Source organism: Colias philodice, chromosome 17 (genome assembly GCF_061535455.1).
Source record: "Colias philodice isolate Cphi_HAF_F1 chromosome 17, ilColPhil1 Martin Lab GWU primary, whole genome shotgun sequence".
NCBI lineage: Eukaryota > Metazoa > Arthropoda > Insecta > Lepidoptera > Pieridae > Colias > Colias philodice.
Window position 1 is genome coordinate 7,955,496 of NC_143102.1, and position 17,780 is coordinate 7,973,275.

Here is a 17,780-nt window from a genome sequence, read left to right on the forward strand (position 1 = left end):
GAAATATTAGGAGCCAACAGTGGTCTGTTATTTTTAATTGGTCGTTAATAAAACGCGCAGTTTATTCGTAGATATAGTGAGGGAGCGAAAAATTATATGCTACGAAAATGTACTCAATGCTTTTGAAATAATTCTTTTAAGTACTCGTAGGACCGTACATATTCTTAAAGACTCGGGAACACGATCTACATTCCTATATAACATTGCTATTTCTTATATTATATGAGGTGTTGATATTACACCTACAATTTCTTACGAATGATATCACTGTGTCTCTTCAGTTAAAAGGAATATACGAATTAATGTAGCGACTGTTCTGCGTAATAAATGATCATTAAACTCATGTAATGAAAACTAATCACTTTGCGAAATTGAAACTTTTCCATTACTCGCTATTTTCTTTCACTTCCCTTCCAGCTAAAAGTAAGAATTTACATTTGGGTTATGTTGCCGTAGTACGAATATAACCTTTGTTCTATCCTATAGCCTGTATTAACATTTAAAAAGGTAAAGTGGATATAAAAGCTTTACAACACATGCTATTTAGGTATAAGTATGAGAACATGTTTCTTTATGAGACTACGTTTCTAAAATGGTACATCGTTCCTCATATCAGGCAATTATATAGAGCGGTGTAATAGACAGTGTATTTAGTATTCAGGTGCTGATGCAATTAAATGTAGGTACATGTATCAAAGCTTGATGTTTTACGATGGCATCAAAAGGTCCCGGTAGTTAGGCCAGGCCATAATTGCGACCCAGATTCCCGACAGTAATGTGCCCAACGATCACTTGATCTCGCCTGTTGGTCGACCTCTATTGCTGTCATCGACATTTACCCCAAATTTTAATGTGATCTTTATCAGCCCGTACGATAAGGGTTAAAATTTAATCTTGAAGCTGCGGGGACATATCTATAGGTATCCTAACGAATAAATGGTAGTAGGTAAGTACATAAAACGAATTCTAGTTATTTGAATATGCCCTCTGAATGTCTGCGAACGAATATTAAAGTAACGTTATTTGTATTCTATATGAATTCAAATATTCAGTACGTACTTGCGAAAGCATATGAAAACTAAGTTAAGTTTATGTTTTATAAGACATGCGCATTTATATAAATTATTCCCTGAGAGTTAAATTTTACACATTTTAAAAGTGAAGGCTTTTTTGTTAATGGTATGTTTTGATCAATACATCGAAGAAATGATTGATGAACTTGGAATGTATGATTCATATTAGGAAAAGCTTGTGTAATTTGACTATTTGTAAATTCACGATTAATTTGTTCCTGGCTTTTATAGATAGTTACGCCAAATTATGGTTATTCAGCTAATTCTATATACATATAATATGATAAAATTTTGTACTTTGACTATAATATATTGTGAGTAATAAAATCGTATAGATATAAATCTGGAGTATGTCTCGTAATTGGTGGACTATATAGATATCTGTAGATATATCAGTTAATATCACTAAAATTAGGAACTGAAGTGTGATGGTTCAAATTAACGATAAAGCTTATAGTTATCAACATTATCTCAAATATGTAAATACATTGTTTTCGATTTTAGTATATATTTTTATTAATGTGTGTGGTTACCCACGTAGCTTGGGATTGCTTTATGCGATTGGAATTTCGTTTAGATATCCTAGAATTCCTGGGTATTTATATTTATATACTCTATAGATTATTTCGCCAGGTGACTTCGTACCGCGTCAAGAATTTTTTTATTTCTTACATATTTCATAAGCATTTGAAAATTCAATTTGTGTTACAAACATATGAATATATTACTAAATTTTAAAAGAAGGCTCTTCAAATATATTCTGCAAAAGAATTGTTTCCAGGTAGATAAATTGATTCTCATTTAGAGTATACAGAGGTCTGAGTGACGTGGATTGATCGTGCACTCCTAACCTTTGGCCTACGCAAACTTTAATAGAACAATATTTATTAAATTATTCGAGACGCTACTTTATACTTTCCAATTTGATCAGAAACGTCAATTATTATGGAGTTAGAGAGCAGAGTAAGAGGCTTTATTTTTAAAAAGTTTATTCAGTCCCATTTTTGCTTGGTCCGACTGTTAAACTTAATCGGTTAAATGTAGAGAAATTAAGATATTTCTTTATTAACCGACTTTAAGAAAAAGGTGGAGGATTTTTTTTGGTGTCAGTTATTTCGCATTTTTCGCTTCTTAACTTCTTTTCATATTTTAAAATAGGTAAGCGTTTAACACATTTTTTCGCCATTTTTTTCTATTGCTTGCCAAGTTCGGCTTTTCAAGTCGGTGCTTAAGTACATACTCCATTTATTTTGCCGAACTGTCTCGTGGATCTAGACGTAGACAGTCTTCTTACTTTCGTGAATATTGTAATACTTAACACCCACTTCATATCCATACTAATACATGACGCGTATTCAAGCTTATGAAAATACTTTGATACCTATATCTCTTCAAAAGAAGATGCGGACATAAAATAATATCCAGTTAAATTGTTCGATCCATTTTCATTCCCACATATCCTCTATATTTTGTTTTATACTTTTGACCAAGCGCTGCAAAGTAACTTTACTGTTCTTCCGATATCAAGACGGATGTAAGTCGATGAGTTATAAGAACAAAGGCGTGTTAGCCCCGAAGGCTGCAGCCTTGTGGCCGACTGCGATAGAGCTCAAGGATTATTGCGGGTGCAACTCGAAACCTCGCTCTGGATACAGAGGAGTTATACGGTTATGTATTCCACGTTATTACATCTGTGCTCCTATTCTTTGACAAACAGATGGCATAACAAATTCGAATTTGAAATTGGAAAGTCGTCGTTGAGCTATATTATGCTATATGCAAATTTCTCTTTGAACAAAGATGAGTTAGTTGAAGATGCGTTTAAAGGTTCTTAATTTTATTAATATTTGCAAATTAATATATTCACACAAATTGCAATTATCAAGTTTAATTATGATTACTGTTTACTTACTCTACATGTACCTATTTTCAGATCGTTATTTTATAAGATAATTAGATTTATATTGTGAATATATAACAAGATTTAGGTATATAACTCGTTGTTTATATTATATTGAAAGAGATAACTTAATCAAATGCCCCGGGTCTGTTTGTCTAGTGGCGAGTTTCGCAGAACAAATAAACTTTGTCTACATGGATTTAATCTAGCTTGTTTTAGCTTCTTTTGGAAGAAATGTTGAAGTTTTTATGAAGACGTAGCAATAGAGTGCCTTATTGAAGTGAACTGTAGGATTTCTTTTTTTCGTTTTAAACGTAAAGCTGAAGAGAATATGGTATAGAAACATATTAATTTCTTTGACTTCAGCATTTCCGCATTTTCAAGGAACATAACAAAAACAACTAAGTACATCGAAATAAGAAAAAAATAGCTCCAGTTCAATTCCAGAATTCTATCGAATAATTTTCTGAACTCAAAGATTTTTTGTAACACCACGGTAAACTCGCTATTTGTTCAGTTACGTTTTAGAGCCGAGGAAAATTTCCAACATCCACTAATTGGGCAACAAATTGACGCGGCGCGCCGGTTGCCTGTTTATAGCACTTCAACGAGTTTCATAGCCGAATTGAAACGTGGAATAGCCTTTAGTTTGAAATTTAAATGATATTATTTTTGTAAGAAAATTAATATGAAATTAGGGAGTCCTGTCCACTATCGAAGAGACTGTCCTGTAACCACCCAAGAGCATGTATCTGTGGTATGTAGTATGTGCTTGGTAAGAAATTTAAACGCAATAAGTTTTTTTGCATGTATAATTAGATGAATTTGATTCAGACCTTACCGTTTAAACAATTTATTTAAACAATTTAAATAATTTATTTATTTATTATAAATGTATTTATATTTCTGGGAAATATAAATCCTCGACTTCGTCTAGTTCTTTTACGAATTCCCTAAGGTTTATATGCTCCCCTATTTGTAATATGTATTACATTTGTTTAATGATGAAGGAAAATTTTTATATCACAAAATGGTCATTATAATACTCAATAATTCTATAATAATTATACGGTACCTATACTCTTGATGAAGTAACAAAGTGTACTTATTAATATTTATTATAATTCTTCTATTAAGTGTAATTAAGACTCATGTACAAAAGCCTAATAAAAAGGGGTGGTTATATCATATATTTCTCATATTACCGTCACTATCTACTTGATAGTCCATTAGATGGTCAAGGTTATCACAGGTTGACTTACTGCTGTATATTGATGGGTTTTACATGACTCATAGTTTGTCTTAATGAAGATATAGTATTGCTTTCTACATATATTACATAATATGAACCAAATCCATAATTAATGCTCTGGGAACTTGATTTATTAAAACAAGTTCATATTGTTTAAAATAATAATTGGTATTTTGTTATTTGTCCTTTTCAAACACGCAATTGTGTTAGTCTATTTTAGCCTTATTAGATTTAACGCGACTCTAAGACGCACTTAGATCTCCTACCTACGTCATAGCACTTTATTCGGTTCAAAAGCAAGGTAATGAAATCCTTAAATGATAAAAAGAAGTAGGAACTATCGAGTTTCCTGCACATTTTTCTTAGAACTAATGATTTTGTGTTTGAGTTTGTACATTTTTATCAACACAGGGTGGCTTAAAATGTCCTACACGAGGCACTCGCATTCCTCAGGGAGAGCGTATGTAGAACGACAGGTCGAAGTTCAATTCCATAGCATTTTTGTTATTAAATCCCATCGGAGTCGACCCTTGTTCCTGAAGTAAAACAAAAGCCAGTAAATTGCAAACTTGACCTCAGTATGATAGATCGTGTGAGGCGAATGGGGCTTGAGTGGTTTGTTTATTAGGTATTAGTTGGACGTTCTCCGCGGATCTACTAATAATGATGTGTCTTAAGAATGTGCGGCTTTTTTCACATGCTTGGAAAATAAATCCCAAAAAAAAGTTGGAGTGTCTTATCTTTTAAGTGTGGCTGATGATAGATCGAGTGGATAATTTGATTAAGTTTTTATTTTTATTAATCAGGGAATCATTGACGTGGTTATCATTTGGTTTATACTTCTTCAATTATTCGATATGATGTATGATAATAATTATAAATTGGAATTATGAGATTGTGAAATAAATTAAAAGTGTCATCATGAATGCTTGTATCTGTTCGCTGAGCTTTAATACGAAAAAAATATGAAAATTAAAGCAAAAAGTGGGCTACATTATCGCAGCATATAGTGCATTACGAACAAAGGCCGTTGAAAACTGTACGGTTAAGTTTGGTGAATTTTAATTTTGATTTATGCAGCTATAAAGTGGTATAAAAGCCTCGACAGTGAACTTTATGTGAAAAATCTTTGATGGCTGCTACTTTACGAGGTCAAACATGAGAACATGCCAATTGTATTTGGAAAATGGCTCTGTACCAAGTGTGACTGAGTCATACGATTGATTCTATATGACTAGACTGAAACTGTTTATTTTCTTTTTTGGCTGAATGAAACTAATGTGACTGAATTTTTCCATTGTTAGACCACAAATTGAATAGATATGCGTCATATATTTAACGATATTGTTCGATTTATTATTTAATCTACGCAGTGGGCCCTTACATAATTATGTATGATAAGTGGTCCCTATACGTTTCCCGTATAAATATTATTTTTGCATTGCAAATCCAATTTGCTGAATCTATGAGGTACGTGCATGGGAAATAATAATTGTAACAATGAGAAGGTTAAAAATCGACCATCGGGAGATCCTCTTCTAACTTATTGTGATAATTAATAACTTTAATTAATTGTATCAGATGCTAATCTAGGTATCTGAATCCTGAACTTTTTTAATCAGTCTAAATATGGGAATATCGTGATTCAGAATCCAATTAAATATTTTGTACTGAAAAATTCTACACGTTACATCGGTTTTCATTTGTTATTCTGGCTCACTGTGATTTTTCTTATTTGAAGGGTACTCAACCCTCCTCCGTTATTCACCACGTGCCATTTTCTGCGAAGGCTATGTTTGAAATGCTGCTTTAAAATTTACGTTTTACAAAAATATATTGAATTTGGTTTTATATGGTAAAAGTTTATTTGTTTTCGTATGAAAAGTACCTAGACGAATTTATAGTCGACTTATATATCTAAACATTTAAAATGTTACTTTCAATAACTAAAGACTTCGCATAAATGAAAATGCATATTGGGGCCGGCGCCCACTGCCGGCACGGCACGGCATGTCACGGCAGAGCATCCCGCGGCGTGCAATGGCATCCCGCGGCGTGCAGTGGCATCCCGCGGCGTGCTGCGTCATCCCGCGGCATTCAGTGCATAAGTTTGCATAAGTTTCAACCTTATTTCAACTAGCTAGCAATCATAATTCCTCGACCCCAAAATGACGCATACGCCTCGCGGGATGCAATGGCGCGCCTCGGCATCCCTTGGAATGAAACAGCAAGACACGTCATGCCGCCGCATCCTGCGGCGTGCCGCTCATGCTGCAGCATCCTGCGACACGTCGCGGCATCGTGGCATCGAAATAAAGTAACTTGAATTCTAAACTGATTGAAATAAGATTCAAAATAACTTCATTAGTAATAAAATCCTCTGCCCTGCCATGCCATGCCGTGCCGGCAGTGGGCGCCGGCCCTTAACAGCATGTTGTTGACGTTCCGATAAATTTATTCATATTCCATTATAAGCAGTGCCAGACAATCTAGTTACAATTTACATCCTTTCTGAGTCAGGGGAAAGTGCAAACCCCTACCAGACAACAAAGATAGAGCCAAATAGTCTTTGTTTCAGTACCGATACGCATGTCCTTTGTTGAAACAATTACAGCTTAGACAAAACTAAATCGAACTATTACCCCCACTCCAGGCTAAGGGTAATCTTCGATCGATACGATGTCATTGCGTCATCGTCCGGTTTTAAATTCATCGGTTTCTTGACCTATGTCCTTCCCTTGATCAACGGAGCGTGAATAATATCACGCATTTCATAAAACGTCAAAGGCGTTTGAGGAATCGGCTTATCCTTTTGAGAAAAGGATTGGATTGGATATGGTATAAGGTTTCTTGGATGTCGATGTTGTATTGTAGATGTTTCTTATTAGACTGCTATGTGAAAAAAAGTGTCGTTGGTTTTATGTCATGATAGTGGAAATCAACTGATTGGAGCTCAAGCATGCAGTCTACATGCAGCTGAAATCTTATCTTATTCAGCAATCAATATTTCGTTACTTATACGTATAGTGTGTTCATATCGTAGATCAATCATAATGGTGTATTTTTCAAATACATATTACTTTTTATGTTGTTACGACGCGACATTTCGTTAAAAATTCTTGTTTTTCTAGTCGGTATTTAACGTATATCTTTTTTAGAATTCAAATGTGGGACTACTAGCAATCGTCAAATACATTAGTCAAATTAGTTACAGTTGTTCTTTTTGGCATAAAATTGCAACTTTAAAAAATAGGGGAGGTTGCCGTTAATGGAATCAAGGCAATAATATAAACGTAATAGCGTTTATGGTGTAAATATAACATGGGGAAAAATGGAGAAGATGGAAATTCCCAGGGGAAATGTATGCTTATGCTTATATATTAGGGACTTTGCATTTATCTCCTCATCAATTATTCCCGTACCTACCAAATATGTAATGAAACAGTAATAAGGGTGATTCGGCTGTGTCGTGGGAGAAGAAGATTTTAAATGTTCGAGTTGTGTAGATGTTAACGTTATTTGCGGTGTAGGATGCGCGGCGACACTTCCGCGCACCTCGGACGTAGATCGAAGGCCCTGGAATGGATTCGCGCATGCGCCGCCGAGGCTCCGCCATTGCCTTCGCCGTCGTCCCGCAGTCGCATCGCGCACCCAACGGCGACGCTATGCCGGCCGACGCTGCGACTTGACTTGAGCACCACGCTCTAAACCTTCGAAAACAAACACTAGCAAGCGCATCCAACCCACACCCTCGTCCCCTAGACCAGGGTAAGTTCTAGACCATTTTCTGCCGCGGAGCCTCCGCCGGCCCGCAAGGTTAGGCTCTCGAAGTGCTCAGATCTGGAACGTTAGGGGTAGATGGCGTTAGTGAGGGCGGTGAGTCATCTTTGCGACACGTTTTATGGCTGCCTCTTCGATCTCGTGAAGTTTTGCAGGCGTTTCGGATTAGAAGATGTAGGTTGCAGTGCATGTTACGTAAGTGCGTGAGGAGTGCAGCGGCCGTGGCGTGGATACTTTCGATTCTGTGTTCAACCGACCGTCGGCGACTACAGTGCGCCGAGCGCTTTCATGAAAACAATCACTTAGGCGTTGTGTTTTAAGCTGTATTTTAAAATGGCCCTAGTTATTTAGATTTCTGTGTTCGTGATAGTTTTTTGAAAATGTGAAATTTGTTTGCGTTGTGGAAGTGTCGTTTTTATTCAGTGTTATTTTGGATTTTGTTTTGTTACGTCACAAGTGGTAGGTAGAAGTTTTTTTCCGTGTTGATGACGTCTTATTGGAAATTGTCTTATAATGAGTTTTAATAAAATCAATAATCAATGACCTTTCCGAATGTTTGTTGGGGCCGTCGCTGGCGCATTCGGTACATATAATAGGTAGAGCGTAACGGGCCGGACCTAACGGCTCTTTAGCTGTTACTTTAAAATAAAACAACGATTTATATTTTATATTGCATTATCTATTTATTGTTACTGTAATCTAAACCTACTAGGGTTTGTGGGATCGATAAATATTTAAAAAATTGTAGGTACGTGATGATTGATGAAACTTTCAGAGAACATGAATAATATTTTTTTTATTATTAGATGAATGATGATTATGACATGAATAATATTTATTTATTATTTTATAAAGCAATTACTAGACGCTCATTAATTCAATACATTATTTTGATCCAAATACAAAAAAAGGCAATCGATAGTTTATGTAATGATGAAAATATGGACATATTTTTTGTTTATTTACTTTTCTTTATATTGATTAGGCAACATATAAAAAGAACGACTTTAAACCTTGCATAATACACTGTATACGAGGACTTTTCTTCGTTTACAAAAAATACATATCGAAGACATTGAATTGGTATTTACTAATAACCCTTTTTATTTTTCACGAACGATAATTTTATTCGAAATTTATTAAAACGTAAGAAAGTTTAAAATACATAATTGAGTTAATCAAATGAATATTGAATTAACTGTGGAAATTAAATATAAAAACTTATATAAAATTTACACATACATCGCAAATGAATCCCAACACTGATGATAATTTTTATTCTCTGAACATTTTAAATCTGTAATCAATATCTAATCATGCCCCTACATGTAGAATTAATCTAGTTTTCCATACAATAGGATACGTAATAACGTTAGTTTTAATCTAGTGTTTCATACTACGTAATAAACTGCAAATTGCAATGTATCGACCATGATCCTCCTCTTGTTGAAAGTAGGTCAAGGAATGGGTTGATTTCTTTACATCTTCGTCCTGTAATACAGTTCCACGATTCTTGCCATTATATAAGTGGGTCACTTATAATTAGGGTAATGTATAAAGATTAAATTAGCGCAGATGTGCTTTGAATTTACTTGCCTGGAGCTGGATTGCATCCATTTTGAACATTTTGAATATTTTGTTTGTATAATTCGAAAGCTTATTCGGAAACGTTGTAATAGTACTGTATTTGAATTTACTTGTTATTTTTGATTGAATAGTAACAATTGATTCATTTTATTTTAACACGCAAATATGTATATAGAATAATCTAAAAAGAAATTACATTTCTAATCGACGGTTTTGATATTTTCTTATTAGAAAACATTGCAGATACAGTTGTTTATTTCTGAATTTATGAATGTTTGTTTTTATGGTATTGATTATGAAGAAATAAGCTTGAATATTAAAGAAATGAGAAACTATGTATAGACCGCGAAACTTTAACTTTTCTACTCCACACAAGACTTCGAAAAAATATTCTTTCCAATATGAACCAAATCATCTTGTTGCAGGTGAAAATCGGCGCCAGTACCGATGCTTTAGTGGCACCCGTGGTTCGATAAGCAGCCGCCATGTCGTCTGTGAAGGTGGCGGTGAGGGTCCGCCCCTTCAACTCCCGGGAGATAGCGAGGGAGTGCAAGTGCATTATAGAGATGTCCGGCAATACTACAGGTGAGATTGATTTGAATGTAGTAAATATAATAGATATAATAATACGATGAATGTAGGTACTAGCTCATCCGGGTTGATACGGTTTGATTCGAGATGAAACATTTAATGTGACTTATGGTGATAGAATTTTTAAATTCGATCATGTTTTCAATTAAAAACAAACAAGCAAAAAATCTGTCCTCTTTATAAATCGAAATCTATATTTGTGACGTAAAAGTTGAATAGAATTTCGAGATAAACACACAACAAAAGAAGTAGACGGAAAATACTTGGATTATAAGAAGAATTGATCGGAAATTAGCTAGGGTGGACGTTTGATTGACAAGTAAAATATGCTTCAGAAGTTTTTGATATGAAAATAGTAAATGCATACTTGCCTACCACATGAATCTAAGTTATTGTCAAATGATTTTAAAGGCACAAGTTAACTAATTAAAAAAATTGTCTGCTTTTCGCGATTAAATGTTACAGAATAATTATTATAAGTAAGAGAGAAGTTAAGACTAACATGATAATCCATACAAATTTATCTCGGCTTATCGTGTATGTAACATGACATGAAAAGTTGTGCTCAAAGCTCTCGAAACTTGAAAGCCGCTTGCCTCATTACCATATATGTAAATTACACGAATTTCAATATCGGCTTATGGGCTAAGTTTAGCTGAGACAGAATTAAAATTTCAATGTGACCTTATGGAATATCTACATCGATAATATTGAAAAGTATTTACCATTTTATATACAGGGTGTCCTCCTTTGAGCTTAGTATACCAACAGTGGGACACCCTGTATATGTATGAATATAATAAGGGTAGCTAGTTCTTATTAATTTTTTCAACTGAATCACTTATCTTTAACATAATCCAATATCGGCTATTACATCTTGAGCTAGAGTGCACGGAAGAAAAATATATTATAGAAAAACTAGCGGCCCGCCCCGGCTTCGCCCGTGGTACATATGAAAAATAGATGTTGACCGATTCTCAGACTTACCCGATATGCACAGAAAATTTCATGAGAATTGGGCCACCCGTTTCGGAGGAGTATGCAGACTAACATTGTGACACGAGAATTTTATATATAAGATAATATTATAGATTATAACTGTAACATAAATAGCAAACAATATTGTTCATAGTCATGGTTATCACACCACACATCACTGAAACATAAGTTGTAATAATGCTTATAATGCTTTCTGTGCAAAAATTGAAGTATTTGCCAACATTAAGCTGACGTTAATGGCCTCTAAATGAATGTTTATGAGCGGGTCTTATCTAATTTATCAGAAATTCTGAACGTCTTTTTAAGTTAGCGTCGTGCCGGTAATGAAGAGTGGCGTTTATATAGCAGTAAAACCTTTCGAGAACCTTCCGCCGACCTTCGGGAGACCGTTAAGAAATTGTATTAGCGCTCTTAAATAAAATTCACCTTTGTAAAGGGCTATTCTTAGAGCACATTTGTGAGACGATCGATAGTTTCCTTGTGGGAACTCATGTGGTGATATTTTGACGTAATCTTTGGGTTAGAAGGTTTTGTATGATGTCCATATGTTTCAACACAAAGCTATGGATCGCTTTAGTTAAGAAGTTTGAATTTTCTTAGTTACGCACTTCTTCTTTCAATACATATAGAGAAAGTAAGGTTTCACCTATCAGTATTACAAATTTAAAATGAAAATGTTCATAATAAATTGCATTTATCTATAAACAATATTAATCTTAGTTCAAGTTCGAAGTTTGATCGGAAATTAGCTACCTTCGGGAATAAATTTTATCAAATTTACGTTATAAATGTTAAAAGCTATAGAAAACCGGGATTAATATATCAAGTCCAATGTATGACTAATACCTAAAGGGGTGACAGCTCACATCTGGACACCGGGACTCATATTATGATTCATGTTATTGAGTTAACTTTTCAATTTAAAGTCGGGAACACGAAGCAATATGACTCACATGCTTGTTAAGGTGATTGTCGTGTTTATGCAGATTTTGATAATATTATGGTTTAATTTTATTTTGGTAGCATGAATTACTAATATAAATTTAATCATATAAATTTTAAAACTAATGCTCATTACTCAAAACAACAAGAAATCAGAAATGCGTTGTCATTGTTACTAAATTATTATTCAAGTTTAGAAGTTACTGATCTTAAATATTAAATAAAGATATCACAATAAATATACAGGTATACGATTGTTGCGTGTTTCTAACGAATTTTTGGTAGAGGCCGACGGTATCAATGTCATAGGAATTTGGTTTGCAAACATCTGCTACAATGTCAAATCAATAACTGTTACATAATATGAAAAAAAGTCGATAAAAAAATTAGGGATTCAATGGTTAATAGTAACATATTTTGCAAAATAATACACGATTAGATATAATTTTGTGAAGGGACGAATTTCATAGAGATATTAAAGTTTTCTTTTTGGCATAAAGCTAATGATAAAATATCCTTTATTAAATAACACAGTTGTAAAGGCTTTTTTTATATTTATTTGTTTTTTTTATAAACAGAGAAATTCTAAAAATTGTGGTAATATGATTTAACTGTACTTACATGTACAATGTACATACACAGTAATTGCTTTCTTATAAGCATCAATCATTTCTTTGTTATTGGTTATAATTTCTCAAGTAAGTACAGAAAATACATTACAAGAAACACGTCTTGCGGTAATAGCCAGTGAAAGCTAGATTTATTGCTTCAATGTATCTATTTCAAAGTCACTTATAGCCTATTTATTATTAGTTGAAGCTTTAGATCAATAAAAACTCCCGCGAGACTGAATTGTAATATTTATATATGTAGTTGAGTCGTACTTTAGCTCAATAAAGCTTCCTTAAGATTAAATTGAAAAAGGTAATCTAGTATTTTGTCGTATTAATAGTCGTTTGATAGTTAATGAAAAGATAATGTAAAAATAATATTTGATTGCTTATGTCCAATTGGAAATACTGCATTTAGGTGTATATTAAAACTTAATTGGATTATATCCAGGATATCAAATATTTTAGTGCTGTGTAGGTTAGGGATCTTTAATTTTGTCTTCATAGTGTTCTCTATATCTTTTTTAAAGTTACAATTTATAAGAATAAGAACATGTAAAATTATATTTATGCAATTTTTTTATAGTTTATTTTGTTTTAAAATTTAAGTACTTTATTATTATCGATGGCTCATATAGAGTTGTTCTAAAAATTTAGGACATTCACGATTTCAGAACTAGTATATATAAGTCTCTCATTTACGTGTTCCCTTTTAAACTAAAACATAAGAGTAAGAACTTCTTAATTAAGACCGCCTTCGTAGTTTCAAACGAAACTACTGAACGGAAGGAGTTCCGGTTCCGCTAACGAGACGTGTATACGTGGTATTTACGCTCGTTAATTTTGAACTTTATTACATTTTGATTATGGTACAAAATTGTATGATGATACGATGTTTTCTTTAACTCAATTAAGCAGTTGAGACCTAAATACTTTGATGGTTTATGTTTAAAGGATGATATTTTTCTTCCAAGATAATGCGAAATAAGTATGATATTTTATACATGTGTTCATCTAGACAAAGTAGATATGATTATAATAAAAAACCAAGAACAATCTGGCAACACTTATTTAACAAGAAACGCAAAAGAAAGTTTAAACATAATGGAAACAAATTGAGGTGGCAAGAAATTGAATAGGCCATATACTTTACAATACAATTCTGTTTTTTGTTCGGCTTTCTCGTTACTTTTTTTGCAGTTCTTCGTATGAACTAGCATGTATTTAACTATTTAGTGTGAAACGTGAACCAATCAAGTTCATTGTCAACAATAAACGCTAAAAGCATGGCAAGTGTGACGTCATCGCGTGCGTCACTTGCCAGTATAGAAATCATTAATATGCATCTGCTAAAGCTCAAGTTACTGATGGCGTCAGCGTTAAATCGATGGGGAAAATATTGTTTTAATTATTCTAGAAGGCTTTAAAACCTTGTCTTGGTTGTCTTTTTGCAAGCTCGTCCTATCAACGTGATACTTTAAAAAACATTTAAGCTATTTTTCACTGCCTAACGCTTGACGAAATGAAATACACAATTGTTGTTTATAACTTTGATTCTGGACTCATATTAAGCTATTGTTAATTTGCCTAATAGTACTGTCATATTTTTTTATTATTTTACTACTACTTTCGACTTCTACACGATTCTTATATTGGCTTTTATTGTAATCAAGTTCTACTTGCTTTCTATGATGGTTTCATAAAATAAAAATCAATGAAAAGAAGAAGTAATGTATTAGATTAATTAGGTACTTCAGCCAAAGGTATGTCTGTTTAATGTACTTATCATAAAAGTACATATTATTCACAATTTATAGCACATTTGAGTCGCTTTATGATTCGTGGCCACCTCTTTATTTGAAATTGTAAGAAATCAAAGGCTTAGGTATTTAAAGATAACCTCAAATAAAGCTCATCCAGGCTATTTATATTCATTCGTATATCGTTATGAATAAGGAAATGTTCAATTTCGCCTGAAATTACGTTTTTGAGGGTATATTGCAATGCAATAAATCATATAACACATAACGGTATTCATACACCCTCGGTGGAGATCGTCGTAACTCCCTGTGATCTCGTGGATTCCATTTGGTTGAATTATATCTGCTTTAGGGACTTGAGGGCTCTGTGGAAACGGTTTGTTGATAATTGAATATCGTGATGCTTTTACGTATAAACACACAAATGAAGAGAGAGTATTTGTATTTGTAAGTGTATTAGTATGTTTATGTTTGTACTCTGCTGTAAAATGAATTATGTACTGATTATTATGTCGTCTAGGTTATACAACAAATTTTTTTATACATAAACATACCGTGATTGTAAAATAGGCTATTCATATTATTTTCCTTCACTACTTAGATAGGTATATAGAGGTACTTACATGAGTTACACATTTGAAAAATTAGATTTTGTTCCTTTCTACCTATTTTCATTCTCCCTATTGACGTAATTAAATTATTGTTAAGCAAGCATAAATCCTCATATAACAACACAGACGCAAGGGGAGTTTTATTGGACAATAAAGGCGTTTATGGGGAAACAATTGCCCAAACTGCGGAAGCTAAATACTTATTTCTATTATTCAGCAGATTCGTAGATATCTTTGCTTTATATATTTTTCAATATGAGATTTGAAACGTATGTAACTTATGCGATGTCGTTAATGTGTTGGTGAGATTGTGCTGATTTAATTTATATACAAAATCGGACGAGGTATATCAGAAGCTGATTTAAGTGTTTGATTAAACTTCTATTAAATACATCAAGCAGTCAACTTTTAAAATTATTAACAGCATCAACTTCACGATTGAATCAGATTGGTATTAAATTGTAATTGCAAGTTGATTTTCCATTTGCAAGCTCCTTTATGTCAGTAAAATGGAAGTCCTTCCGGATTAATCCCCCGTTCAGTCCAATCTTCAGTAATTTATATAAGGCTATAAAACTTGGTCCAGCTGTAATAAAAAGACCCATAAAGTGAGTCTAGTCGATGTTCGCGTGAAACGTGTCTGCGGCCGCGGCTTGCGGTTTAAAACTTTTGAGTTTTACGACTTGAAATTTATTAGAATGGCCGTGGAAGTTTTATTTTCAATTATAATGTTGTTGCTTGTTCAATATGGTGTAACGTACAACAGGGAGGTTGTAAACGTAATATTATTTTTCCTGTAAAAGAGATGCAATATGAAGTTTTGAACGCCGTGCAAATATATAGCGCCGTATAAATAGTAATTTTTTATCGGATAACAAAATAGTGTTTTGCCATCTTATTTACATTTCTTAACAATGAATAAAAAACAAGTTATTCGAAACTATATTTACTAGAACTATATACTATAACTATAACACAGTATAACATAATATACGCTTTCAAAATATTGGGAGCGGATTGGAATTGCTCCATATTTGAAACTCTCAAAGAAAACATACATATTTTCATACACGGTTTACTCTACATTAATTATTATAAGGGGCTCTTCAAAGTACACAAGTCACGCGCTTTCATTCGTATTTCCACTGTAATTAGAAGCTAGACTAAAATGCTAAAAGTATGGCGGTTAAAGGCCTCCTGACCTCGCTAGTGTGGGGTCAAAGCACGCAAGCGATTGTCCCTAGAACTGTACGTACTGTCTTTTGTGATGATGCGGAATTGCGCGAACCATTTGTTGTGGAATATGAGACAGGAATCAGGTAATTAGTGGGTTGTGGTGGAAGATTTGTTATTTTTTGATTAATTAAGATATAGATGGTTTATTAACTACTGTTTTGGATGTAAATTGATCGTCCACAAATACGTATAATAACTGTATATGAAGCTTTTGTATAATGGGAACATCACGAACCTCCAACCTTATTTGAACGTTTCTGTGAAATATTAAAACAATGCATTTATGTAGGTAGCCTTTGATATTTGTGAGCGCTGACCAGGTCAAGCATAAAAAGTATTTTACGCTGTGGCTATTATAAAAGTCTGTTTTGGTAGTAGGTCACCTGTAGCATTTGCAAGCCCATAAGGGACTATGATTTTTCTTGTTGCAGTTATCATAAAAGTTTTCTTTGAATAGGAAGCATCTATCGCAAAGCTTTCAATGGTCTTGGTCGGCCTTGTGCTCGATACACGGAGTTGTGTGAATTTCAATATTTCTACTTTTTCGATATATCTCATGTCTGAAATAAAAAGAAAATAAAGACAAGCTTCGTAGCACAGTTAAAATAGATATTTTGGTCCAAAAGTTATATCAAATACAAAAGCCCAATCGCCAATAAAGAAAACATTTTACCTAATCGAGTGTAGTTAATCAAAATGCAAAGATACTTATTTTATATTTATTAAATACATATCTTATATACGCTTACTCATGTGGCTTCCCTAAATAGGAAAATTATGAGCCAGTAATGCAGAAGCAACTTTAACGAGCACAAAACCACTCAGAGGCAATACATTAAAGCCTTTTAATCTACATGTTCCGCTACATTCGCTAGGAGGCTCTCGTAAAACCTGCAGCTCTTGAGTTTTAAAACATAACTCCTAGGAATTGATGTAGTGCTGTTTGACTGCGTTCCGCGTTAGGGTGCTGTTCCACAAGAGATGAGAAACTATATGACCGTTTTTACTGATATTAAGCTATGTAGCTGCGCGAGGAAGATGCGTTATGAAGCCGCCTGCGCGTTGCAAAGCTGTGGAAGCGCGAGGAAGATGCTCAGCACGATCTATGAAATGTATCGATAGTGGGCTCCGCTCTACACATAGCTAGCTACACTACTCGTTACCATCCATAGCAGGAAATCCATCTATCTTCATAGTACATCATACTCGCACTGCTACACAGCTTAGTATCAATGGAAACGGCCACATACTTTCACAGCAGTAGCTCTCTACTACATTTTCGCAGCATAGCTGCATAGCACATCTCTGGTGGTAAAGCACCCTAAACAGGTACTTCTGTCGCGGTGCAAGATGCATCGTAAAGGTGCGCCTCGTAAAATATCCGGTATAAAGGTCTGAACCAATCTCGTGTGAAGGAAGCATTTTATGTCGTGATAAA

General features: G+C 33.8%; 1 protein-coding gene across 8 annotated transcripts in view; it reads left to right on the forward strand.

The window, feature by feature from the left end:
• Positions 1–17,780, forward strand: part of unc-104 (kinesin family member unc-104) — a 73,712-nt gene that overhangs the window by 20,608 nt on the left and 35,324 nt on the right. For 6 of the 8 annotated variants that reach the window (XM_089705513.1, XM_089705518.1, XM_089705519.1 and 3 more), the window contains exon 3: positions 10,018–10,177. In XM_089705513.1, coding sequence (XP_089561639.1) covers positions 10,078–10,177 — 100 coding nt within the window. In that variant the 5' untranslated portion in view covers positions 10,018–10,077. Of the gene's footprint in view, positions 1–7,846; positions 7,994–8,238; positions 8,465–10,017; positions 10,178–17,780 lie in introns of those variants that run through there. The other 2 variants (XM_089705515.1, XM_089705514.1) reach the window with 2 other exon arrangements.